The sequence below is a fragment of the Drosophila tropicalis genome, unplaced genomic scaffold, assembly GCF_018151085.1.
Source record: "Drosophila tropicalis isolate 14030-0801.00 unplaced genomic scaffold, ASM1815108v1 contig_878, whole genome shotgun sequence".
In the NCBI taxonomy this organism is placed as follows: domain Eukaryota; kingdom Metazoa; phylum Arthropoda; class Insecta; order Diptera; family Drosophilidae; genus Drosophila; species Drosophila tropicalis.
Window position 1 is genome coordinate 11,320,468 of NW_027173374.1, and position 26,499 is coordinate 11,346,966.

At 41.7% G+C, this 26,499-nt stretch overlaps 2 protein-coding genes across 2 annotated transcripts in view; one reads left to right on the forward strand and one right to left on the reverse strand.

Moving 5' to 3' along the window:
- The window catches only part of Pdhb (Pyruvate dehydrogenase E1 beta subunit), a 63,444-nt gene that overhangs the window by 5,718 nt on the left and 31,227 nt on the right, over positions 1-26,499 (forward strand). The window lies entirely within an intron of this gene.
- Positions 282-17,577, reverse strand: Ser (Serrate). Its single transcript, XM_068300244.1, has 14 exons — positions 17,045-17,577; positions 13,150-13,267; positions 12,082-12,269; positions 8,507-8,561; positions 7,998-8,313; positions 5,765-5,898; positions 5,446-5,621; positions 5,049-5,316; positions 3,602-4,357; positions 3,321-3,527; positions 3,153-3,248; positions 1,966-2,337; positions 1,289-1,896; positions 282-1,229 (listed from the first exon to the last, which is right to left on the reverse strand). Exons 1-14 carry the CDS (start codon positions 17,309-17,311, stop codon positions 477-479), a joined length of 4,314 nt encoding a protein of 1,437 aa, XP_068156345.1. The 5' UTR covers positions 17,312-17,577; the 3' UTR covers positions 282-476.

Sequence of the window (26,499 nt, forward strand, 5' to 3'; positions counted from 1 at the left end):
TGTTTGATAAGTTCTACTACAGACAAAATACAATAACGGTAACTGTTACTTAACTCCCTCCCAATATACAATATATACAGTTTAGCTTAGTGTCTAGAAATATCTATTCCTACAAATTGAGAGCGCGCTTTTCTCCCCCTACCCCCTCCTAAACTAGTTGAGAACTATGTACAGCTTGTACTTTCTTGCCAAGAAGAATTACGCATTGGATGAGCAAACGAATGGATTTAAATGCGCATCTGGGTTACACTAAATATCACACTTTGTAGGATGTTTGCTTAGCGAAGAGAACAGAGTATTGAGACTAATCTAAATGGCCAAGGCCAATGCCTTGCCTTAAGCTTAAGCTAAATGCCTTAACTTTTAGTAAATACTAAATTACGCTACTAATGCACTTGGAATAAATCTCGCCCGTGCTGTTGGCAAAATGGAACTTTTCGAGCAGGGACCTGAGATCACGGTTGGATGCCTAGGACCTAGACCACCACAGTGGTTAGTATGTCGCCATTATCATCACAGGCAGGCGGCGGCATCGATTTGCAGTTGATCGATCGTTTGCCAAAGTCCTTTCTGGGACTGTCCAGCGAGCCAACCGTATTCTTCTTCATATCCGAATTTTGAGTTTTGTGCAGTAAAATCTGAGAGCTACGCTTGTGGGCCTGTTTTAGGCCTGAGCCGGAGTCAAGTTCGCGCTCGAAATCGCACGGCGGAAAAAGCGGCTGGGAGCGATGCAGGGCAGAGCTGCTGGCCGCTGAGGCTGCAAGTTCTGGGGCGGGATTTAGGCTTAATTCCATGCCGGTGGTGGCCCGCAGGGAACTGGTGCTCCCCTTGAGTGGATTTGTATATCGACGGAGATTTTCTTCGTTCTGCAAGTTATTGGATTTCTCCTCCTCATGCCGCAAGGCATCTAAGGGAGGGGTCAAATTCATGCCAGAACTACTGCGATAGGCCATCCTTTGTTTCCAATACAAGCTGATGAATATGGAGAAGCCGACGAGTACAATGAAAATGCCACAGAGGACTCCAATCAAAAGACTGTGCCCAGATCCATCGGCAACGCGAGCCGTCTCCAGTTTCACCTCCAAAATCGATGTAAGCGCCGCTAGCTTAGCATGTTTCAGTTCCAGCTCCTTGCGTCGTTGAATGCCATTCAGTTGCCGCGAACTGAGCAGTTCACCCAACAAAAGCACCGCGGCCGGCAATTGAGGATCGTTCAATTTGCTAGAAGACTGGACAGAGAAAGAAAGATAAGTAAATACAATACTAGGGAAAATATAAGCCATCTTACCACTGTCAATTCGATGGTGTCATTGGTAGCCGTCTTCAGATCACACAGCACCATTAATAATCCCTGCTCCTGGCCAGAATTGTTCATTGGCTGCTTGACCAAACGTGCTGCTAGCAAAACCCTTACAAGTGAACAAAGACCCTCCACTGAGGCTCCTGTGCCCACTCGTTCGAGATCCAATAGAATAGTAAGTCTGGCACAGTTTTCATTAACAAGAGCTTGATTGGGCCAACAGCTAGCCTTGGCGGGCAGCCGAGGAGGAGCTACACGTCTCGATGGTTCCAAAGAGCGACAATCACCTCGCACCTGACAAGGTGGTGACAGACACGTCTCACTTAGAGCCGGCACACACACTTCATGTTGCCGGCAAACGCCGGAAAGATTTGATGACTTGGACAAAGGATCCAATTTGAAACAATTGGTTAGACCGCACCAGAGATTCGTGCAACGCGAAGTGCCATTCTCACAGACGCACGAATTGCAATATTCATCTTCCTCGCTATGACCGGATAGGGCCATGTCCAGCCAGTTTTGGCTCTGATTGAGAGCAGTATACGGAGAGATTGTGTTGCTGGCATTCAGACAAGCCGACTTGGGATCGGATAGCACTACAGAGGGAGAGAGAGAGAGAAGAATTACTTACTGATTTTTAAGGTAGTCCTTCGTTGGTTACTTACAAATCTCACAGCGTAGTCCATGTCGTCCAGGAGGACAGATGCAACTGTAGCCGCCAATGCCGTCTATGCAGGTGGCACCTCCCTGACAAGGTTGGGGCGAGCATTCATTCACATTGATGAGGCAATCGGGACCGGAGAAGCCTTGAGCACATACGCAACGAAACCATCCGGCTCCAGATTCACAGGTTCCACCATTGTTGCACGGTTGACCACGGCATTGATCAATGGCCTCGGCACAGAATGGGCCCGTCCAGCCGCGAGCACAACGGCAATACGGCTGCAATGCCTTGTCCGGTGCTCCGGGCATGCAAGTTCCTCCATTCTGGCATTGACCAGCATAGCAGCCAGTCGCCCGCTCCGAGCATCGTTTGCCTAAAAATCGAAGAAAAATCGAAAACAAAACAAAAGACTTAGACAACGAACTGGCTGAACTAATCGAAAAAGTAAAAGTGCGCCTGCGAATGCGAACGCTGACATAGATCGATGTGAACGCAGTTAGATATAAATAAATCTAAAACCTTATCTGAATCTAGTTTTATTGGCTATTTGGTGTAACTGTGACAAAAAAGCGAAACGCGTGAAATATGCAAATCGCAAATTAAAAACAAACATAAATCATTGTTAGTTTTTTTTGGGTTTGCCACATGTGGCAAACTGCGACTAACGCGCACATATTTCTCTCAGTCTCTCTCTCTCTCTCTCTCTCTCTCTCTATTGCCGTTTCGCTTCAGCCAAATCGTTGCCGTAATGACTGCCAACTTTCAATGTTCAAATAAATGCGACCGCCTCAGTCAATGGCGCTCTTAACTCATTGCCCGGACTCTCCTCTTTGCGCCCATTTAGAGACCCCAAAAGCGTTAATAATGCGCAAAGTCAGCCAGTCGGCTTATAGCAGGTTTTTATACTCTATCACCACGCGACCTTCGTCTCGGTGGCAAGTTATTAAAACCGAAATGAAAAAACTAAGAAATTTTTAGCACTTGCAAGGGTATTAAGCAAATTCACTAGACTTTGTCTATGATGTATCCCTCTGTCTTCATTGGACATTTTTGTTTTATTTTAGTGCATTCAGACTTCGGCTAATTGCTTTGTTTTTCTTCTTTTCTCTTTGTGGCTTGGTCTGCACTTGTTGCAACGCTTTGACGTTCACTTCGTCTTCATACGACGACTTAAAGACTCCGACTCACCTGTCCATCCCGACATGCATTCGCATGTAAAGTCGCCGTCACCGTCAAGGCAAATTCCACCATTTCGACAAGGATTCGGTGAGCATTCGTTGAGATCTGCGGAAAGTTAATGAGTTGGCTTTTGCTGTGTGTCTCTTATTCGCGCTTGCTTAGATTAAGACTACTCACTGTGTTCGCAAAAGGTCCCCGTGTGGCCCACATGACATTTGCAGAAGGTACCCACATCGCTCATTTCGCAGCTGCCATGACCGCTGCAGGGCAGAGCATTCGCTGTACTCATTGTTGTTGTCATCGTTGTGGTTGTTGTTGTTGTTGCTACTTTTGTTTTAGTTGCCGCAGTACTGGAACTGGAGCTGACATTAGCAAAGCAGCCCTCTGTTTCGTCGAAAGATTATACAAAATGTTAGCCATTTGGAATCCCCCTCTAAGAAATTATCTAGACTACTCACCATTGCAGGGCGGCTGAGAGCAAAGTGGACGCAATTGCTCACAATGCTTGCCAGCACGATCTGGTGGACAGTGGCAATAATAGCTGCCGGGTGTGTTCAAACATCGTCCTTGCAGACACGGTGAGGGTGTACAATGATCTTTGGCCTCCTCGCACAGTGAGCCCGAATAGCCAAGCGGGCAAATGCAATTGAATTTACCCACCATATCGACACATTCACCACCATTGCGGCACGGCGAAGTGGCACACTCATCTATATCCGTTTCACATTCGCGTCCAGTGTAGCCAGGAGCACAGGCACAACGATAGTCGTTGACCAGATCGATGCAGCTGGCCCCATTCTTGCACTGGCCAATGCAATCATCAAGATTCTCAGCACACGTGGGTCCACCCCAGCCCTCAAGGCAAACGCATGAGAACGATCCCGGCAGATTGAGGCATTCCCGCGCATTGATACAGGGTCCAATGGTGGTGGCAGCATTCGATGCCGAAGCAGAGGCAGCCACCGCCGAGGTAAGCGCCGCCAGCAATGCAGCCGAACTGCTCAAATTACTCACAATGATGGCACTGGCCGTTGTGGTCAGCAGTGTATTCGCCGGCAAAGATGAGCCATGGCCGTGTGGTGCCTCACATTCGTTCACGTCCACCTGGCAGACATCGCCGCGCCACTCGGGCGGGCATTCGCAGCGAAAGCCACCGATTAGATCGACACAAGTGCCACCATGTTCGCAGGGACCGCCGGCGCATTCGTCGATATCTGTGGAACGGGAGTAGGGAGGGGAAAAAAGTTAAAACAGATTGGTTAAGTGCCATCCCAAGCTGAAGTGCAAATGTGTTGATTTTGTTGTTGAGGCTTTTGTGAGTGGACAAGTGGACGAGCAGGTGGTTTAAGTCATTGAACTGATGCAACAAAATGATGTGTGGTTCGTTTCTGGTATACCTGCAGACCAGCCGAACTTATCTACACTCTCAAATCTCAACTGGACGTTGTGCGTGTGTGTGTGTGTATTTTCGCATTAACGTTTACGAAACAAATTTAAACCTTTCCCATCGTGAATATGGGAAATGACTGATCTAAGTATGAATACCCTTAATTAGGTCTGATGTATTGGCTAAGCGAATTGTTTCTTGTGAATATATTGGTCGTGCTCCAATTGGAATGCAAAATCAAATTCGACGGACCACCGTGGCAACAATCAAAACACGACAGCAATAGCAACAGCAACAACAACAACAACTAAACCACCGCCTGTGCGTGATACGTTTCATTTCATTTCATTTGATTTCATTTCATTTCGCTACAGTCAAATGCGTGTGTGCTCAATTGCATGAACGGCCAACTAAAGTAAACTGGCCAAGACAGACGAGTCCAGGCTGTGGTTGTTGCTGTTGCTGTAGCTGTGGCTAATCGCGTGCTGCAAAAGAACAAAAATTAAATCAAAACTCACTTATTTCGCATGTCGGTCCCGTCCAGCCGGCTGCACAGCCGCAAGTAAACTCAGCGGCCAAAGGCGTCAGCTGGGAGCCATTCAGAGACTGGGACGATGACGATGACGACAACAACGACGACGACGAGGAAGACAAGGTAGATGCAGACTCCTGGCGTAGATTGGCCAGACTGCGTATTGAATTGCGTCGGCTTATTGGCTTGCCCATGGCGGAGCTCATGCCACGCATGGAACGATATGTTAGCGCTAGTCTCGTTGCATTCATTTGCTGCTGTGAAATGGAAATGGAATGAAGATTGAAATTGAGGTTGCAGCGGGAGCATGGCAAAATCGGGAGGCGGCAGCATATTAAATTATTTTATGGCACTGCGAAAATGTCTATAAATTGAGGGCTTACCTTGAGAGTACATGTGCCGCCATTGAGGCAGGGCTGTGTCGCACACGGATGCTCCACAATCTCGCACTGTTCGCCCGATAGACCCTCGGCGCATGTGCAGCGATATTTATCCGGTGCAGTGTTCTCGCAGGTGCCGCCATGCTGGCAGGGTTCATGTGTGCCGCAGTAATTTAAATCTGACCAAAAAAAGGAAAACGAAAAGAAAATGCGAGACCGAAACGAAACTATGAAATATGCCACGACTTTCGATGATTATCGATGATGCCACAGCCAGCTGGCCTAGCAAGGTAATTGCCTCGACCACTTGGGGGTCACTTACCTTGATCGCACAATATGCCACCCCAATTGGTGTCGCAGGCGCATTTCCATGGAGTGCCATTACAGGAACCATGCTTGCATCCAGGATAGACCATGCACTCATCACACAATGGTCCTCGCCAGCCGTGTCGACATCTGAAAGTGTGTGAAAAAAGCAATAAAAAAGTTGTAAATTTATGCATCATTGATTACAAAAAGTGCAGCAATGACTCTGGCATCACAATTTTTTCGACTTGGAACCAAAGGAAATCAAAGTGAGAGCTTATTGACTGATTTGGTATCTGTAAATTTGATAGATTAAAGATAGATACAGTTTAGGTGAGAGTTACAGAAACTCTAAATGGAATCCATGTAGATTAACAAATGAAACAACGTGTCGTATGAGTGATTTCGTAATATTGCATGTTGAAGGCTTTTAAAATGGAAACGATGATGATTTTGGGATGATCTAAAATCTCACTAAATTTAGTTAGAAGCATAACCAAGTTCAGGCAGGCAAATAAGATCAATTGTTTTATTGCCAATCTTTATGGCTCACGATCTATCCTTACATTTAGTTGAAGATTTATTTTCCAGACTAAATTTGATTATTTTGAGACATTTCAATTTGCGCTGGGAATGAAGTTGTGTCTAACAGAAATCTAACCACCGAATTGGGTCACTTTGAACTTTGGCCTTGATGCATCTAAATGCAAAAGGAAAAAATACCGAAATAAAACCTTTCCTTACTGCCAGCAATTGCTGTTGCTATTGGTATTGTTGCTGTTGCTGTTCCTGTGGCTGTTGCTGCTGCTGCTGCTGCGCCGGCGATTTTATCGCCACAACACGCCAAAGTGCAGGGGATCAAAGTTAAATTGCCCGGCCATCGGAGTTATCGCTGCCAAGGTGCTAACTCTACAAGACCAGGCATCTGGCATGACGTTGCCATGCGATAGGCCAGGCCAGAGAACTATGTAGACATGGACTTGAGACTTGAGTTGGACGATGGCCGTTGTTCGATGTCTATAATTTATGATTTCATTAAAAACAGCAGCCTGTTGTTATCTGTAAGCGAATCTATTGCCAGGCTCTGAAGTCTCTGCCAAATGGGCCAGCCATCCTAGTCAGCAACGTGCAAACAGCAAAAGTAATTTTTCTTCGGGCTTTATAATTGTTGGCAGAGCGGAAATCTGTTCGCAGCATTTCGACTAGATTTGTTGCTGTTGTTGCTGTTGTATTTCTCTGTTTGATGGTTTCTAGGCCACACTAATTATTGCTATTTAGAATCAGGACCAATGCTAGCAAAGAAAAAAAAAAAGAAACCAAGAGCCAGGGAACCGAAGGAGGGAGCGGTTAGCCCGGTTGCTTGAGTGACGGGCGCATCATGATGCAGTGCAGCCAAAGGAGAAAAAAGGCAATCATGGCCGCTGGCTCACGTATTCTGTGTTACGCTGAAACATTAACAACGGCAACAACTGCAACAAGAACAACAAACGTTTTTTCGTGCTGCCTGCAACTTGTGGTTGTTCGTTCTATGTTGCAGACTGTCGGCATGACCGTTCCATTGCCTCCATTGGGGGCCCCCTGTGCTACAGAGTCGAAAAGAAGTGGCCAAGATGATGATGATGATGTTGATGATGATGATGGTGGCAGGCAGCGCTTTGGCATTGGCCATCGTGCGGGCGTTTGATTAGGTTAAGAGCATTCGATTCAACGAGTATCGAACTATGGTACTGGGAACTACACAATCGATAGCTCCTGATGGCTGATTATAGACTCCTAGTTGGGTTACAACTCTATAGCCATTGGAAAGGCCATTTGTATGCTATCTCTCTGGCAGCAAAGTGCGAACAATTTAATAAGGAATGCGGAATGTAATCTGATTTCCTTCGAGAGTGTGAGAGAGAGTTAGAGAGAGAGACAGAGACTCATTTAATCGCTGTTTTCGAAAATTCCTGTTACCAGCCAAGTTTTAGCCTCGATTTGCATGTGTGTGAGAGAAACTCTGGAAACTATTTCACACATCCGCTAATTTACTAGCGCATCTCTCAAGTATAGAACCCATTTCAGTAGTGCCAATCACACAGAAAAAACAGTCCAATGACCATTATAACTGTCTGCCATGGACCCCGGCTTCGGGGCAAACGCCATTAAACGCAAAAAGTGTCATAATCACCTCGTTAAAAGGGGAAAGGGGGGAGAGCAAAAAAAGCTATGTTCATAATGACAAAAAGTTAAATAAAAACTTGACTTACTCGCATTCACCAGGTCGATCACATTTACCATGGGACGGATCACAGCCCGGCTTGCAAATGGCCTTTTCACAGTTGTCACCCTCCCAGCCATTTAGGCAAAGCTTCTGACCCTCCGAACCGCAGGCATAGTGACCGAACTGATCGTCCCGTGGCCGGCAGAAGGTCGTGCAGGTCGTGTTGTAATAGTAATTGCCGCATTGCACCCGGACGCGGTAGGTGATCCGTGCATTGCGTCCAATGTGATCCAGAGTTTTCCATTCCGGTGACGGTAGGATCACGCCCGAGTATGATGTTTCTTCAATTAACCTTTCCGCATCTGCTAACAATGCAACAACGATGGTGGCATCAATGTTGGCGTTCCATGGTAATTGTTACGTGGGGGAGAACGAGAGAGAGAGAGAGCACAGACACAAACAGTTTAGACATTGTTGGCAACAATTCAAGTAAAAATCCTAAGCTAATTAAGGCAAGCAACAACAAGGCATGTCTGCAATTGCCACCGCACTTACCTGAATACGATGTGTTGTACATATCCAACGCCTGCAATATCAGCGTAAACGACTTCTGTAATTGAACATGGCAAAAAGAGAAGAAAGACTTGAGTTGAGTTGAGTTGGCGATGAAATTACAATGCAAGGAAGAAGCTGGAAATGAAGTTGGAGTTGGAGAGAAGAGAGACAAGGAGTTGGTATAGCCAATTTCAGTTGCAGGCCTCCTTTTCCAAGTCTTTTCTTCTGTGTGTATGTGTGTGTGTGTGTGACGCTAATGGACAGTTTAATCTCAAGTCGGTACAATGCAAATGAAGACAACGCAAGCAAACACTTTAATTTCACGCAAAACCAAAGCAAACCAAACCAAACCAAAAAAGTAAAACAAAGCTCAACGACTTTCTAAACACAGATCAAGTCCAAGACAGTGGGTGCCATGTCCCAGACCCAACTAAAAAACAAATTCTCTTTTATTTCTGCTTGTATTTCGTTTGTTTTTTTTTTACTTTTTGCATTCGACTATAAAAATTGAGTAGCCTCAGAAGATTTCTTGTTCAGCAAAAAGCAATTAAACGACGACGCCGCTGGATGCCAGGAAACGCTCATTTAGCGTTCCGGCATTACAACTATGGAGAGAGCTGGAGACGATTTTATTCCCATGTAATTGCCCTGTCCCTCTCTGGCTATGCCAGGCGACGCGACACTAAATCAGTCCAAAGACCAGACAGTTGATGACAACAACTTGACATAGTTTGCAAATCTATCCATATTGCCCGTATCTCCCTCCACCCATCGAGTCTCAGCTCAAATTTCAATTTAAATTCCCTTCCATTGAATAATAACTATCATCATCATCATGGTCATTTTGGGATTCTGTTCCGGTCAACATTTAAAAATCTTATTTGTTTACTGGCACATGGCAAAAGCGAGCCAGCGGAAGTTTTTCAATTGAAAATGGCGTTAGAATTTTGGTATTAGATTACCCACCGGACACAGACACGCGCCATTTGGATCGGCTTTAAAATGGAGACCTATCCATATGGTCATCTGTTCTCGATCTTTGAGTCAGAAGAATTAACTATCGAATTAACTATGTTAAGCCAATCTTAACTTATATCAGCCAAATTGTAAAACTCATAACAGTCTCTTAAGCAGATTGAAATATTTTTAGAAAATTTCAACACAATTTTACAAGTTTCCAAGTTCCATGATATTGAAATATGACACGTGGAATGTCTTTATCAATTTCTATGATAATCTTTCTCGAGATAGACTAATCGACAATGAAAACAGGTCTCAATATTTTCAATTTAAATATACTTTAGATAACAACATTTTGCAAAGGACTTATTAGTCATTAATTATAATTATCAAATGGGAAAATTTGTCAAGCAGATGTCAGAAAAATCGACATTTAACTTTTAATCTACAATCTCTAAAACACGCATTAGCTTAATTTACCAAAAGAAATCTGGTCTTTTGATCAGACATATTTATCTGTGATCTGTCTGTCAGTCATTTAACTAAAATTCAAGTAGCAATTATTTAGACAATTCTTGAGCATTCAATTGGCCACTAAAATGTTAACACAATTGTCAAGAACTCCTCCTCCTGGCCACTTTCATTGAGCATTATGTTTTATCAATGGCATTGGAACCATTTAACTTGGCCAAAAGAGAAGAGCACCTGGCCAGAAATAATAGTAAAAGAAAAATATATTTATATATAATTGAAAGTGGAACAAGAGGCAACAAAACAAATTCCTCTTGAGTAGTTTTCAATGGTTGAGCACGCGTACTTTAAATAACGAAGAAGAAGAAAAAATGGTTAAAAAACAATTGAAAATTATTGTCAAGTGAAATTCGGATGAGGGCCCCAAAAAAAAAAAAAAAAACATAGTATTTATGGAGTGCCTATGTATTTGACACTTACATTGAAGCCTTGATGATGTTCATGATGATGATGGGATGTTATGATGTAGTTGCTGCTGCTTCAACTTGCTGCTCAAGTATTTCCATAAGTCATGTTTATAAGTTTTTCTTTAACATGCCATTCACTCAATCAACAGAGGAAAAGAAATATCAGACAGACGAAAAACGATAATAAAAATAAAAAAAAAAGAAGTCATTCAATAAAAAGTGGGACAATTGCTGCGCATCAGCCATCAACCATCAGCAGCAGCCAGGCATATGGTATGTACGTTTGGGTATGAAGTATTTGTATATCGGCAGCTCAATAAAGTTTTTATTTTCGATTTATTTTTTGTCGAAGATTTCGTGATTTTGTGAAAGGCTTCTTGAGTCTGTCTGCAAATATGTGTATGCAGAATTTGCCAACGCCAGTTCCAGCTTCAGCTTCATCACTGACTGTGTCTACGTCCAGGGCAAACATTTGCCAGGTTTCGTTTCACACACACACACATATGTGAGCTGCAGGCTGTTTGCCAGCAAAAAGATTAAAAGCGAAACCAAAGCGAAGCGTAACATATCGCCATCGCCATCGGGCGAAGCGACAAGCGCGACAAGGTAATGTTCCCACGGAACAGGTTGTCCGCACTTCAGGCCACGACACCGACACACTGCGCCGCGTCTACACTGACTCAGAACCCAGAGCCCAGAGACCCAGGCCAAAAAAATGGAAAAAAAAGAACACAACACCAAACCGAAAACCAAAAACCCAAGAGCAAGACCAAGTCCAAGTCTGACTCTGCCTCTGACTCTGTCTCTGACTTGGCTTAATGTAAACGACGGCGCATGCGCATGCCGACGTCGATGTCGACGTTTATTTTTATATTTTTTATTCTTTTTTTTAGCCAAGTTGCCATTAGTTGGGCTGTGGCTGGAACTGGCGACTTGGGGGAAGGCGTGTAATTGTTAACCAAGTTAGTTTTGTACATTACCAAATGCAGAACCCGAAATAGTTGTATAAAACTAAACAAAAAAAAAAAAATTTTTACTGAATTTAATTTAAGACTGGCAGCTACGCCCAGTCAGGTTACATTTTAACGTGGCCCAAAGTCGATGTTTTGTATTCTGTGCCATGAATGTGTTTCGCAGTCATAAGCCCGCATTATGGTCACTTAATTAACCGAAAGCCGCTTAAGAGCAGTTCAAAATACCAACAACAAGAGCAACAACAACAAAAAGGGAACAGAAAACATAAATTTTAATTGCTTTTTTTCGGCTACTGCCCGAACATCTTCTTTGGCTTATACCCTACGTCCCCTCTTCCGCGATAAAAAGGGCGGCTCAGTTCTGTGATTTATTTTCCAAAACGAAGATGATTCAACCAAAAATGAATCTAATAATCAACCCAAAATTTTAATACATCAAGCATTTGAACACTGCCGGAAATAGGCAACTAGAAGAAGTCTTATCATTAAACGAAAAACAAAAAAAAAAAAACAAACACAGCACGAGCGAGAGTCTTATCAAATGCAAAGAAATTCTTGCAGCCAGGCGGAACGATATTTCCCTCCGCCCCTCATATCAAGAGAACTCGTGCCAAAAGTGTGCGGTTGCAGATGAGAGAGGAGACAGAGATATATAGAGAGAGAGAGAAAGACGGAATGTGTCTCAACTCTCACGCCAACTTACCGTCCAGCGAAACGTGAAGGGCAACACAATGGCGCCCACACCCGGATCACTAAGTACAAAACTGGAACCACCTAGAATTTTTGTGGTCGAGTTGCCAAATGAGCAGCCTGTTGATATGCTGGCACCCTGTTCGGTGGTCTGATACTCCTTCAGGCACAATCGAAACGCTGTTGTGCATGGTGAGCAGCCTAAAACAAAACAGAGAAGGGAGAGACCATAATAATGATTAAGAGTTGCATAATTTTTAAACAGAAATTCATGTGTGTGTGTGTGTGTGTGTGTGTGTGTGTGTGTGTATGGGGAAATACAAATGTGCTGATAAAATATATTTAGGATGAGGCCTTGACTTTTATTTAGTTGACAGCGATAAGAGAATGAAATTTTATTTGAATAAATTCCTATGCCCCAAATAATTCAAGTATACCAAAATCATTGAGTAATTTTTCTCTCTATATGAGCTGGAATAAGTATAACTAATCCCTTATTGAAATACGCAAAATGATTTCTGGAAGAACCAATGACAATTTATCTTAATGCGGAAACATTTAAAGTCTGATTCATTATAAATGGATATATTTATTGTAAGCTTCTTCTACGATAATTTTATATAAGAATCTACATTTATTAGTTGATATTTTTGTAAATCTCTTTGGAAAATCAATATAATAATTCTGGGCAGATGTTAGAAAAACGTGAAAAGAAACATATCCCACTAAATCTAGTCGGATCTAGTCTAATCGGACCAATACATTAGCTAAAGACAAGCATTCGAAGAGAGAGTCTTATATATTATATAAATAGTTGAGATATTTGATCTTCTTTTGAGTGTAGGCTTTAAAAAATCAGTCATCAGAGACCATCTAACGACCCAAATCTCTAGGAAAGAGATATACTATAGGAAACATCAATATAAACATAGTTATTTTAATACATTTCTTACTGTGTCCAGAAACTAAAGACAAAATCTTATAACTAACAGACCCATTAATGATATTCTGAGTTTAATTTAAGTCTTGACTAAATGAGAATGTACGTTGCTAATGAAATTGATTACTAAGGTAGACTTACCTGTCGTTTTGGTGGCCCTTAATTCTGTTGGTACGCCACAGCAATAGCCGCTTAGTAGATGATTGTTGGTATTTGAGATTTCTAATATTTCCAACTCAAAGTTACCAGTTGCGGATATCTGAAAGAAAACAAGAAATTGGAAAAAGGTGAAAAACTTAACAAAAGTCAGAAAATCGAAAATCAACATCATCAGCATGTAAACAAATTCCAAATCGTTCAAATCAATCATGGTCCATAACGAATACCCCAAACAACAGGCCCTTGCCGCTCACCCCACCCACCTCCTTGTCCAACTGTTGGTCGGTTGTCCTATCAAATAATATGCTCAACGCTCTGGAGTTCGTTCGCTCGAGCGCTCGTTGTAAAAGCTAATAAGCCACCTAGGGCGCTCTGATTGGGCTATGGCAGAGGTTTTAATTAAAAACACGAAGAAAAGAAAATCAAAAAGAAATAGTTTTTTTGATGGTAAGCGTTTAGATGGACTGGATGGAGGAGGAGGCGGTGCTGGGGGGGTGGGGTATTTTAGTTATCGATAAATCTACCGACAAATGAAACATGAAAATAATGAGAAATATAAATATGTATGTATTTTCACACAAAGCGCCTATAACTGTATAGTTAGAAGGCCAAGATTGAACATTGTTCGGTTCACTTAATCAAACGAGAGATATCCAACAGCTTTTCGTATAATTTAGAATGCCTTTTGTTCGTAGTCGCTGGAAATCGCTAGGAATCGCTGAATGGCAACATTTGCCATTAAATTCCAAATACATTAGATCGCCCGGTTGCAACTTGCTGCCTGAGAAATTGTACATAAAATTTAACTATTCTTTGGGTAATCGCTGCTCATAAGTTTTCCATTTCTTTCCCCCCCCCTTTCACTATCTTCCTTACATTCTATGTAAGCCTGGGACTGGGCTATCAACTTTGTATTTTAATGTTCTCCTACTGGTTGAACTGGGTGGAGTGATCTGGGGGGAGACGGGGAGGGGCGGAATATATATGCTAATGAAAACTTTTAACTGGTTGACTTTAACGCCAACTTTAATGGTTTCATATTTTACAAAATTTATGGTCAAGTGTCGTCGGCTTTTGGTAGCTCTTGGCAGCGTTGATAAGTTTATTAGAAATAAATTGCAATTTAGCCTTGAGAGAGATCCACAGGATGTCAGGCTAACGGCAAAGAGGCTCTGCACCTGTGCCACAATTTCTAAAAAAGAAAACTAAGAGACTGAGAGAATGAAAGAGGTAGGTAGATATACATAGAAGTTGTCTTGGAAGTTGCATGCATCGTTGATCATGCCATAGATCAATCAATGCAACTTCTTGCTTCTTGGGGGACTCTTGAGTTGGTCTCTTCGTGCTGTCCGTCTCTCTGTGCTGTCCTTTCTTTGGGTTTATTTTCTTTTTGTGAGTTCGTTTTCTTGTGATTTCCTTTTGTTTGGTCAGTGCCCCAGCCCCAGTGTTTGTCTTCGACATAGCCCCCAATGGATGATTGGATTCTTGATTCGTGAAACCGGTTTGTCTGCCTGCTTACTATTTATTTATCACATTTCTTACATTTCATTCATGGCCTGGACCGATGGCATCGCGATGGCAAGTGCAGCTGCCTGCCTGCATCTGTTAATATTCGAGGCAAACTTTGACGTAATCAATTCGATTAGATAAACTCCATGAAATGTTCAAATAGAAATTAGTAATGCGGCGCCAAGAATATCCGAATCAAAGCAATAACAACTCATCCCCCCCATGTCATCTCTTAATGAAGCCGAATGAATATAAAAATTGATGTGAAACTTCAATTTAATTAAAACAAAAATTTTTTGTTGTTGCTTTCATTTATCGGCATAATGTTTTGCCATAATGAGACACAAAACTGCAGTCAACATCAGACGTTATATTGAAATTAAAAAATTGTTTTGTCGTTGTTGTTGTTGTTGCTTTTTGCCAACAACGTGGGAGCTGGATCCCACTTTTGGCAACTCATTTCAATGCCTTTCATTTTTTCATTTATTGAATATGTTTTTTCGGTTGCCAGTTTAATACGCAGCTTATGATCAATAAATGTCAGACATTATGAGGTCTGAGCCTGAGCCTGAGCTTGAGCCCCGGACCTGAGCCTTTTTACGCATGTCAGAGAAGATCTCACAAATGAGACGACCATAATAAAAAGTAGGTTAATTCACTTGGAAGCCGTACAATAAACTGTCAGTTGATCGCTTTGATCGCGTTTCCTTGGAAAAGTCCAAATTGTTAATTAACAACTAAATAGTTGCAGCAGCTCATTGACCATTTAGTCAGCCATTTCTCATTTAAGTCAAACTGCTGCCGGCGACTTTTATCGCCTCCGCTTACCCTAAATCAATGCACTCCCAACCGCAGATAAATGTGTGTAATCAATTTGATTGCCCCAGTCTCTGGCTCTTTTAACTGAGATTCTAATGTCGGTCTTGGACTTGGACTTCGATGCGGTCTTGATCGGATGGAGGGGTGGGAGACTCTGTGGCTCTGCCTGGCACTTTGGCTTCTTGGCGTATTAATCAAATTGTTGTTGTGTTTATGTTCTACCTACTGCCTCCCTTCTGCTTACCCTACAAGCCTTTTCATATCTCTGTTTTCTCCGTCTTGGGGACTGCAGCCACGATTAATTTTATGTATTTTTGAACCGTTGCTGGTTTTGCCTGTTTGACTGTTTGCCTGTTTAATTGCCTCACAGGCATCTTCTATGGCATCTCAATACATGTTTAGGCACTTTGTGTAACACTTTATGATGGCTACGCCCCAAAAAAACAGAAAACAAAAAACCAAAAACCAGGCAAAGAGAATTTCAACTCGAAATCTACGACTACCGTTGTGGGAACTGGCCAAGAAAACAACAGTAGAAGAAAAAAAAAAGATGCTTTGAACGATAGCTTGTTAAATTTATAGGCATGCGGTGGTCACAACGGGAGGAGGGCGATCACTTTCAAAAAGGAAGATTTACTTCACGATAGGAAGTCCGCTTAGTTTGGCCCTGAACTCTGAAAATCAAGCATAAATCAAGCAATTAAAGTTAATTTTCTTATTTTTTTTTTTTTTCATTCTCTCTCTTTTCTTTCTACTCAATCAAATCAATTTATGCGCCAGAGAATTATATATATGTATACATATGTATATAGAGCAATGCAGGAAGTTTTAAGATTAAGAGTAAGCATTATCTTTAGGGCCAATGTCTTAAGATTCAATTACTTTGTAGAGAAAAACATTTCAAATAATTTACATGTATTAACAAATTAATTTTGAAAGAACTTAAATAGTTGACTGAATTAATTAAGAAACATAATGTTTATGCTTAAGTCGAAAGTTTATACGATTCTAAGACGAATCTTCATTACATAGTATCATTGCAAGTTTTAGCCAGGCTTATAAAATCAAAATTCTTATGGCAAAAGGCTTTCTAAAGTTTCATTTAGATAAAATTTTATAAAAATATTTGCTGATATCATAAATCAGCCGAATTCAGTTAAAGCTATTTCAAATTACTTTTGGTTTAACTTTAATCAACTTATTGTTTAAACGTTTTTTGTTCTTCTAGCAATTCTTGTTTAATTCTCTAATGATTCTTCCCACACATCAAATTGGCAAATATTTAGATAGCCAAAAGATTGATGATTATGACCTGATTTGAAATACATTTCAAATGTGTCCAAAATACTTTTGGGCTCTATAAAAATTGAGGGTACTTGCCCTCAGCATTGGCAACTGATCCAAGTTGATATTTTGGCTAACGAATCATTATCAAGCACCCGCATATTTTGGCTTTGGGGCATTGATTTTTCGTTTGTTTCTTTTTGTTGTTTTTTTTGCATATGTTAAACCCCAATTTAGATGGAAAAATTCACTGAAGTTGTCTTACCTTATGGACTAACAATATTAAAATTAAAGCAATTAAGTTGCAGGCAGACTTTAATGATCGACAATCGTTGATCAGCGATGGCAGAGCTAAAGTTGGGGTTTCCCTTGGCTTTGGCTTTTGTTTTTGCCTTTGCCACGTTGAAGACATTCTCAGGCTGCCTTCAGTTGTTGACGATGATCTCGATGTTGTTGATGTTGTTGTCGTTTCCATTTCTGTTGCTGTTGCTGTTGATTTTCGCCGAAAATGTTTTCTAAACATTTTATACATTCTGTTTGTTTTATGCTGGTTTGCTTTTGATTGAACTGAAGATGAAGGCAATGAGCTGCACTTCGTTCGTTCACTTGTTTACTTTAAACTGTGTTTGTTTCTTCTTTTTCTCTTTTCAATTGGCACACGAATTTGAAACTTTTGGATGGGGATGGGCCTTAATTAGCCCATGTATGATTATTTATATCATACATGCATATAACATTTGATTTTCACTAAATCACTAATACCCCATTTATGGTTTGCTGTTGCTTTAGTTGCTGTTGCTGTTGTTGTGGCATTTTAATGTTGTTATCACAAATTATAATTATATATTCTTTATTATTTTTTGCTTCTCAGTTGCCTTTTGTGTATATGTATGTGTGTATGTAGATGTTATTTCATTCACTTCGCATTTTGTTTTGTGTACACTTTATAATTCCATTTGATATGACTTTGTTGTTGTTGTTGTTGCTGTTGCTGCTGCTGTCGATGATGTTGCTGTTGCTGTAACATTTGTTAAACAAAATGGAATTGAAACACGATGGCAAAGTGCTTGTAGAAAATCTATTTGTATGCTCTTTAAGCATGCCTCATCAACACTAATTGACACGCACTTGCAGTTGCTGCTGTTGCTGTGGTTATTGTTGTTGTTGCTGCTGCTGCAACAAGTGCCCATCGGCAACATTCACGTTTTGCGAGAGCAAACCGCATAAACCGCAAAAAGCGGCAACGTGCAGCAAATGCAAATGCAATTCAATTTATGTTAATTTAACGCTGATGTTGCCGCTGGCTGCGGCTGTGGCTGCTGCTGCTGGAGGATGCAGAGCTCAGCGAGCAAAGTAGACACACATACAGTCACAGTCACAGTCACAGTCTTGTCTTTGGCCCAGGCAAAGTAATTTGCATCTTGTGCGCATATTAATTTACAGATATTTTCACTCTTGCCCACATTATTCATGATTCCCTTTGGCTTTTTGCCTCACTTGCTCGGGTGTTAATTGTCCATTTAATTAAGTAATTTGCTTTGAGTTGGAGTTTTTTAAAGCCTCGTCTCTCTTGCCGCACGAAACGGAAGTCGTTGACTCTGCCTGGGTATGTTTTATATGTGTTTGCCCAGCTTCAGCTGGAAGACATGACCGGAAGTGAGCATATCCCCGTGGCCCGCCAGGCAAGAGCAAAAGTTTCACTAAAAGGGGTGCATATTATTTGCATATAACTAGCCACGACTAACTGAATGCTCTAACTAACTTTAGACTGAGAAATATTGGAAATCGTTTGCGGAAAAGTGTTTTGACATCTAATCGAGCTTAGCTCTTGAATTTTTAAATATTTTTATGGCAATATTTCTAAGAATTGATTATGTTTACATGCCATTAGGGTTAGTGTAGGCAAATCTATCTGGTATTTCCATTCCCGACTCTTTGGATTATCTCTGGACTGTTATTACTGTTATTATTATTATTATTATCGCGCATTCATTCTCTTTCTTCTCCCCATTTCTTTCATTCTATCTATCTTTCACTTCACAATGTTTCAATTCCATTTTGGTTCTATAGTTGTATGTGTGTGAGTGTGTGTGGGTATTGTGGGTGAGTCTTCTCTTATCAATGGAAGCACAGTGGAGACACTTGTCGACTCCTCACATTCACATTTATTTGTTTGCACTTTTACTTTTATTTTTTGCCAGTGTTTATTTCTTTCTCTCCCTCTCCCTCTCGCTCTTTGGATCTCTGGGTTTCTTTCTTTGAATTAACAAATTATTGTATTGTATTTTTAATGTATTGTGTGTAATTGAGCATTATTTCCGCTTTTTCACACAGTTGTCGATTGTGAGATTTCTTGATTGTTGCTCTTTTCAACCAATTTCCTTAGCATTTCTTGATTGCTAGAGGTGTTTGCTTTTTCTTTGTTGTAATTATAACATTTAACACTTTCACATGGCACTAACAATTTATTGTTGATTGATTGATACAATTGTTGTAAGCAAAAGGAGCGAGACCGACAGAGGCGGCGAGTAAGAGGGAGATCACTGATCACACGCAATCATAGTAATCCATCGATTGTGGCCGGGGGAGGGTGGGTGGGTGACATTTTTACCGTTGTGCAGAAATTGTGTGCTCATCACCGCTTGAAGCACCGAACTCGACTAAATTGCGACTCGAACTCGAACGAAAGCAAACCGAATCCTGCGGCGGTTTTCAGCCCTCAAGCAGTGTGGGGCGGAGCAAGCACTTAAGAGAGCCGAATCGTCGTCATCATCAACCACCGAAAAAAAACCGTCGCGTATACGGCGCAAACGCAACTGGGCAACTACTCTAGGGAGAACGATTTGTATGCTCAGCTTCAGCTTCCGCTTGCCTTGTTTACTGCTTGCGTGCGCTTCAGGCTTCAAGTTACGACTGACTGCCGCTGGGCACATTCACTCCGAGCTTTGTCATCTCTGGCTCTGGCTCAGGCTCAGAGACTCACTCCACTGGCTGCTATCTCTCCGCGTGTGTAAGTGCCGCTCTCTTAGCACTTTGAACCGGTTTTACTTTTGCTCTTCGAATATGAATTGTGTGTGTGCTCTTTAGCCAGGCGCTGATTGGTTGTCGCTTCCATAGCCTCTGGGGTCTGACTTGTTAATGGAGCATATATATACACACATACTTATATGGAGAGAGCTGGGGAGCTGCAGCTGCGACGAAGTTGGTGTTCGTTTCGTTAGGCTTCTTCGGCTGCGAACTGCTGCTGCACGCATGCGTAGACTGACTTCATCCCGAGGCGATCTTTGTGTTTTTTTTTTATGATTTCAACTTAATTATGTTTATAAATGCGGCCACTGTACGGTAGCGAGAAGGCGTCCACTTTGTGTATTGCTCTAGATCTAGTTAAAATGCTGCTTCAGGGCATTCGGAGGCATTTTAAAACAGCTAGCGCACGCTTGGGGTATTGCAATTAACACCTGGGCCCCCAAGAACTTTGGGAATTTCTCTCGCCCTCGCAGTAAATACCTCCTTTTTGTTTTTGGTGTGTGTGTGAGTTGGTATGTTGGCCATTTTTGGGATAGCCAATTATTGTCAGTATGTCTGGCAGACAGAGCGGCGGCGACTTCCACCCAATTATATGCAACTCAAGCGTGTATAAATCAAATTTAAATGCACTCGACATGGGACAAAACAAAAGACTTAAGCAACAAACTGGGCAATTACATGCATTCAACGGGCCACTAGATGCACAGTGGTTCTATCTCTCCCTCTCTCTTTTGATAGTATAAACGAAAACTCTAAGCATATCACGTCTAATATTTATTAAGAATCAAAGCATTCAATAGTATATTTATTAAGTTCTTTAATGTTTATACTTGCCCAAAAGAGTCCCGTTTTGGCATGCCTGCAACCACAGTAAAGCGGCAGCATCTTTGTTGTTGCCCCTAAGCTGTTGTTAGCGGCTCATATTTCTTGGCGGCGCATATCTAAATATCGAATCATGTTGCTGATTTGCGCTGCCGCATCCATTGTTGTTATAGCACAGACTGCAACTGCAACAACGGATCGAAAACCGTATGGTCTGCCCACAACTGGCAGTCGCAGTCGCGGCAGCAGCAACAACAACACATACTAAATCTCATTGTGCCGTTGTGACATGACTCTTGTTCGACAATAGATAAAACAAATTGACTTGGTGTGTGCCCAAAATGTCTTCTCTAGCCATTGGCTTATGGACTTTTGAGCAAGCTCTCCTTCTCTCTCTCTCGTACCTTTTTGGTGGGCGTCTTGGGTCCAGCTCCTTTGTCATCTTTTTGAGGAGGCAACAGAAAAACTGCACCACAATGCCTATTATCAGCTTACACATCTAGCAACAAGAAGAAAAGCAACTACAACAACAACAACACAAACATCGGCGGCAGCAACGGCAGCAGACACAATCCCCAGAGCGGCAATTGTACGCTGTCCAAATATGTTGCAAGTTGGTGTTATTCTTCACACGGCATCATAAATTTCACGTATAATTGACGCTTTCAGTTATATCAAAATTGGCTAAAAACAACGACGACCAACAATAACAACAACAACAACAGCAACTAGTTTTGCGTTGGTGGCTCTCATTGTGACCAACCCGAGAGTCTCATGTCTCTAGAGATTTTGATTTTTTTCTTTTTGCGCTGCTGTGGTTCACTGTGGTTTACATTGTCTTTTCTTGTTTGTTGCCGTTTTCGTTTTGATTTCAGCTAATAGCCAACATCTTACAGGTGTCTTTTTCAGCAGATCTCTGTGTGAATGGGTATGGGTGTGAGTGTATGTGTGTGTGTGTGTGTGTTGAGTGTGTGTTGGCGAGCTCTAATGGCATTTCTTTGTTAAAATTAGCTTTCATTTTTCCAGCCACATGCAGAATTTACAAAGATATTGAGTCAGACAGCTGTACAAGTGGCACAATAACATTTTGCTTCATATAAATTTATTCGTTTTTCTTTCAAAAAATCAAACATATTGAATAATCAAAAACTAACAAATCCACCACCAAACACCATCACCAGTAACACCACCGCCACCGCCACCACCACCATTACGCCTGCTACTTCGACTACTATTCATCCCCGCCCTCGGATCATTAAGCCAAGAGGCAAATATGTTGGCAATTTCAAGCAGTTGGTTTTACACAACTCCGAACACAAAATTTTTATGACAGATTTTTCAAGTGTTTTTACGGTGGCTGCGGTTGCACTTACCAACTGGTAGAAGTGATAAACAACATTGCCTTAGGTTAGTTGTTTATGAACGTTTTTATTGGCTTTGTGTTGGGTTAAAAGATTTATTGGCCATATTTTTGTTTTTAAAAACATTACATGAAATACGACTAAGGAGAAAAATAAGGCAAAAACATTTCACAAAATGATAAAAGAATGCCGTGCCAAGGAAGTTTCATCTGAAACAAGATTGAGGAAGAACGTTACTGCTGAAAAAAAAGGATTGGACTGATTGATACATCTGTTTCGGCGGCATAGACAAACCATGTTTATCTCATAGTGCAGACTCACCCTAATATTAATGAACTTGCGTATACTCTTTTGCTATCATTCATCAAAATCGTGCACCTGATTCAGTTGCAATTTGCAGCAACTTGCCCTAGACACTTGTCAGACCCTGAGAACCTCACACATGTCACAAAAAAAGTAACCTGAATAAAAACTATCATGTCAGTTGAGTTATGTATGCCTCATTTAAGCGGAAACCACCCTAAGCCAAGTAGAGATCCGCCCCTAAAATTCTAAACCAAAATCCAATTGCAAAATCAGTAAGGCAAACATGTTTCATACGCACCAAATTAGAACACGAACAAAGGCGATTAATTAGCGACAACCCAACCGATCTATATCACACACAGGGGCGGTGAAGAGCTACAAGGGGTGAGGTAGAGTGGGGTGGATCGTGTTATTTTAGCAGTGGCAAGAAAGCTGGATGCAGCTTCATCAACTTTTGCTGCGCGTGCTCATGTTGCCAATCGATTTATGTAAGCAACAACATGTGAGCAACTGCACCCAGAAATGCAGCATGCAAGAGAGAACTAAGCCAAAAGGAGATGATTTCTATAACCCAAAACCACATACCCCATACACATGCATATGTCATTTTTATAGCGCTATACGTGTTGCCATAAATCCATAACAATATGACAAGTACAAGTACTTTAGCGGCAGCCTCTCTCATGTGCAACATGTTTGCACGTTCACGCCAACAGACGCCCGACTCCCGACTCCCGACTCTCAACTCCCAACTCCCGATGCCCGACGCCCTGGACTGGGCCAAGACTACTAAGCCGCTGATGCTAAGGCTGATGCTGGGGAGACATTCGGCTTACCTTACTACCACTTTGGTGATTGCGATCAGCATCCAACTGCAAATCGCCGGGATGCCTGATGCTCATTTGTGTACCGGCAGCTACTTCTCCACTTTCAAATACCCTTGGCAATGGAAAATTATGATTTCATTGTACTGTTTGTTAATCGCCAGAGAAACGCATTTTTATGAAGCTTCTAAAGGAATCTTGCCATTTTCCTATTGACTTATCCTTGACTTTGTTTGATGCCTTTTGATGGAAAATTTCGATATTTTCGACATAAGTTTGCTAAATTTTCCCCCCTAGTTAAAGTTTAACAACCAACGAATAACTTTATAATAAACTATCTAAGTCCAACTCATGTCTAATGCCTAATAGCAAGTAAATTAAATACTTAATCGTTAGATGACTAAACAAAATCGTAAGTGTAGTTTATGCAAATACTTGAAACATGTTGACACAATTTGTGTACTTTTGTATTGGTGTGAGTATAGGCTTGGCAAACAAATATTACAGTAAATCTAGGGTATAACCAGTTCGTTTCGATCAGGTGGATTCCCTATCATTTGAGTGTACTTTTAGCTTTTTGTACTTTACAAAATATTTTGCGCCACTCGCCGCTTGACATGATTTACATGAACTGGAAGACGCACGTTTTATTACATTTTCGTGGCTGTAAGTGCAGCCAAGGTAGTCAGACAGACGGGCAGCAAGGCAACCGGGTGAAACCTAGCCAAACCACCCCACCACTGCATCATCATCATCAGCGGTTTTTCCTTTTGATTCGCTAAATGTTACGCATAGACACCAAAAGCAAAAAAAAAACCCAACAGCTGTGCAAGTGGAGTGAGTTTGGTCGGCCTCAAGGGTTAATCGTTTATCATTTTTGCTGTTACAATTTTCAAGTGCCCCGTGGGCAACCTTCCACCGCCCACTTGCTTATAATTAAATAAACAATAAAAAATTGTGGCAAGTTTTTTGTCGTATCTTTTTTTTATGATGAACTGAAACCTGATTGCAGATGCCAGTGATAATGGTGGTGGTGGTTGTGGTTGTGGTGGTGGATCGTACACTTGTCAGTGTCCGGATGAGTGTCGCCTGTTTCGGCTCAGCCCTGAACCTTAAGTCGACAGTTTAATTTCATTCGGGGATTTTCGAAAATTAAATTGAATATTAAATTCTAAAGATCGTAATCCTCAAACGAGATACGTAAATCACTTCATTTAGAAGATTTCTTAAAGCCCATTAACTGCTAATCAATTGGAAATTGATGATCATTTTGGTCGAAGGGGGGGGAGGTGGAAAACCAATACACATACATATATTTGTATGAATGGAAAATCATTTGTTTGACCTAGGTGGTCTCTTGGGTTTGGGATTTGTTTTGTGTTTTGTTTTTTTTTTTTTTTTTGTTTTTTGGGATCAGCTACAAATTTTTGCTTCAACTAATTAAAATACCTATAAAGCCCAGAATGTTGAATCCTGTTGCAGCATTTCATTGGAAATTTCTCAACGGATAAGCAACACGCTAACCCAACAAATGACCAGCCGAAAAAACCTTCGAACCGGCTAAAGATGAATGGTTTGCCCCGGCACAAGGGCTACTCCACTACCCCGATTCCCCCCACGCCGCTGCTCAGTCAAACGAACCTCGTCTCTCCATCACACACCCATCCATGTCCGGCTGCAGCCAGCCAAACTGACAGCCGACAAAAATCGACAGCCGTGTTGTGTTTACTACTACTACAACAGCAACAACAACAAAATAAAAACCAAAAAAAAAAACAGAAAGAACCCTGGACAGAACCCAAACGAACTCTTCTCGTATTGAAATTGTAGCAGCAACAGCAGCTCCCAACCTCTCCAAATGGACAGCTGAAAAGGAGGCTGGAATTCTTTTTTGTTTTTTGGTTTTTGTGTTTTATTTTTTTCTTTCAGAATGAGAAGCTTAAAACTTTAGCATTTTTAATTAGCGCGTTCTTTGTTTTCGTTTCGATTTTCGTTGCGTTTTTTTTTCGGGATTTGACTGTGTGAAGAAAAGAAGGTTCGCACTAGACAGACAAATGAAGCAGAGATTAGTTTAAACGAAGGCCACGAACATAGGCCTAATTTAAATATACTTTGGCATTAGTTCTGAATCATTCCCAAACGCAGATTCAGTGCAGGTTAAGGGATTAACAAATAATTTTCTGAAATTTACTAAATTGTCATTACTTTTTCCAGTATATAGTTTGAAATCCGCAAGGATAAAGTCTAAGATTTCTATGGGGAAATGGAATTTGACTTCTTGCCAGCTGGCTCCAACGATTTATGGCAAATTACTTGCTAACCAATTACCTAGGCATCCCTTGGCCTGACTGGCTGCCAGCCTGTTCGCTGCCTCCTGTTTGACATCTAAACACAACGCATTGCAGATGAGACGACATACATAAATATCAATTACAGGTCCATAAATTTGAAACCAATTAGCCAAGCGAAATTGATAACAGTCGTTGGCCAAAATGCAGCAATTTTCCATGGTCGAACAGCAATTTTGCCATCAAAATAGTTTTCTATCCCCCCAAAGCGTCGCCTAGCGGAATTAAAGATGAACGCGTAAGACGCGGTGGGGTGGGGAACCACGAGTGCGGGACCAAACAACTTAATACAAATTGAAGAGAGGCTACAAAAGCCAAATGTTTAGTTCTCACATTAAATACAAACGGCAGCTACAGCCAAGAAGCACAGTGAAACAGTGGACAGATATCCAGGTAGATGGTAAAGACGAATAATGGGTGGCGGGGGAGGTGGAGGGCGAGGGGGGACAGATGGCAAAAAGGCAAACCCAAAGACAGCGACTGCAAGCACTACTTAACTTTTCGACACCCAATGAAATTTTCGCACATTACTGCCAAAAAGTATCTAGATGCAAAAATATCTGACCGAGTCGTCTGCATGCAACTGCAAACTGAGCTCCTCCACACCACCAGCAGCAGCAACAGCAAGAGCAACAATTGGAGCCCGGTCTGTTGCCGAGCTCTGGTGGGACTCATATCTGCATCTTCTCTGGTAGGCAAATGCAATTTATTATATGTCTGAGCCTGGCCAGACGTCGTCCTCCACACACGCAAGCCATTTTGGCGTTTTCTTATTAATACATTTTTAGCCTTTCGCTGCAAACTAAAGCCACAGAAGGATAGAAAAGTCAGAGGGAACGGAAAGCTACAAGGGGCAACTGTGCAACCGGCCGTTGTGGTGTTGGCGGCGGCGGCGGCGGTGGTGCTGACTACGGTGGTGAGGGCGAAGAAGGAGATGAAGGAGCAGAAATCAGATAATAAATGCTTCGCACACGATTAGGAATTTTTAATTAAAATATTTTGTACTGCTGTTTGTAGTTAATTTCGTACAAG

Excerpts from the sequence above, each read along its gene's own strand:
- Ser (XM_068300244.1), bottom strand. The coding sequence starts at position 17,311 with ATGTATAAAATGTTTAGAAAACATTTTCGGCGAAAATCAACAGCAACA. Across the intron at positions 5,317-5,445 it reads GCGGCACATGTACTCTCAAG|CAAATGAATGCAACGAGACT; the intron begins GTAAGCCCTCAA and ends ATTTCACAGCAG. Across the intron at positions 3,249-3,320 it reads GGGGACCTTTTGCGAACACA|ATCTCAACGAATGCTCACCG; the intron begins GTGAGTAGTCTT and ends AACTTTCCGCAG.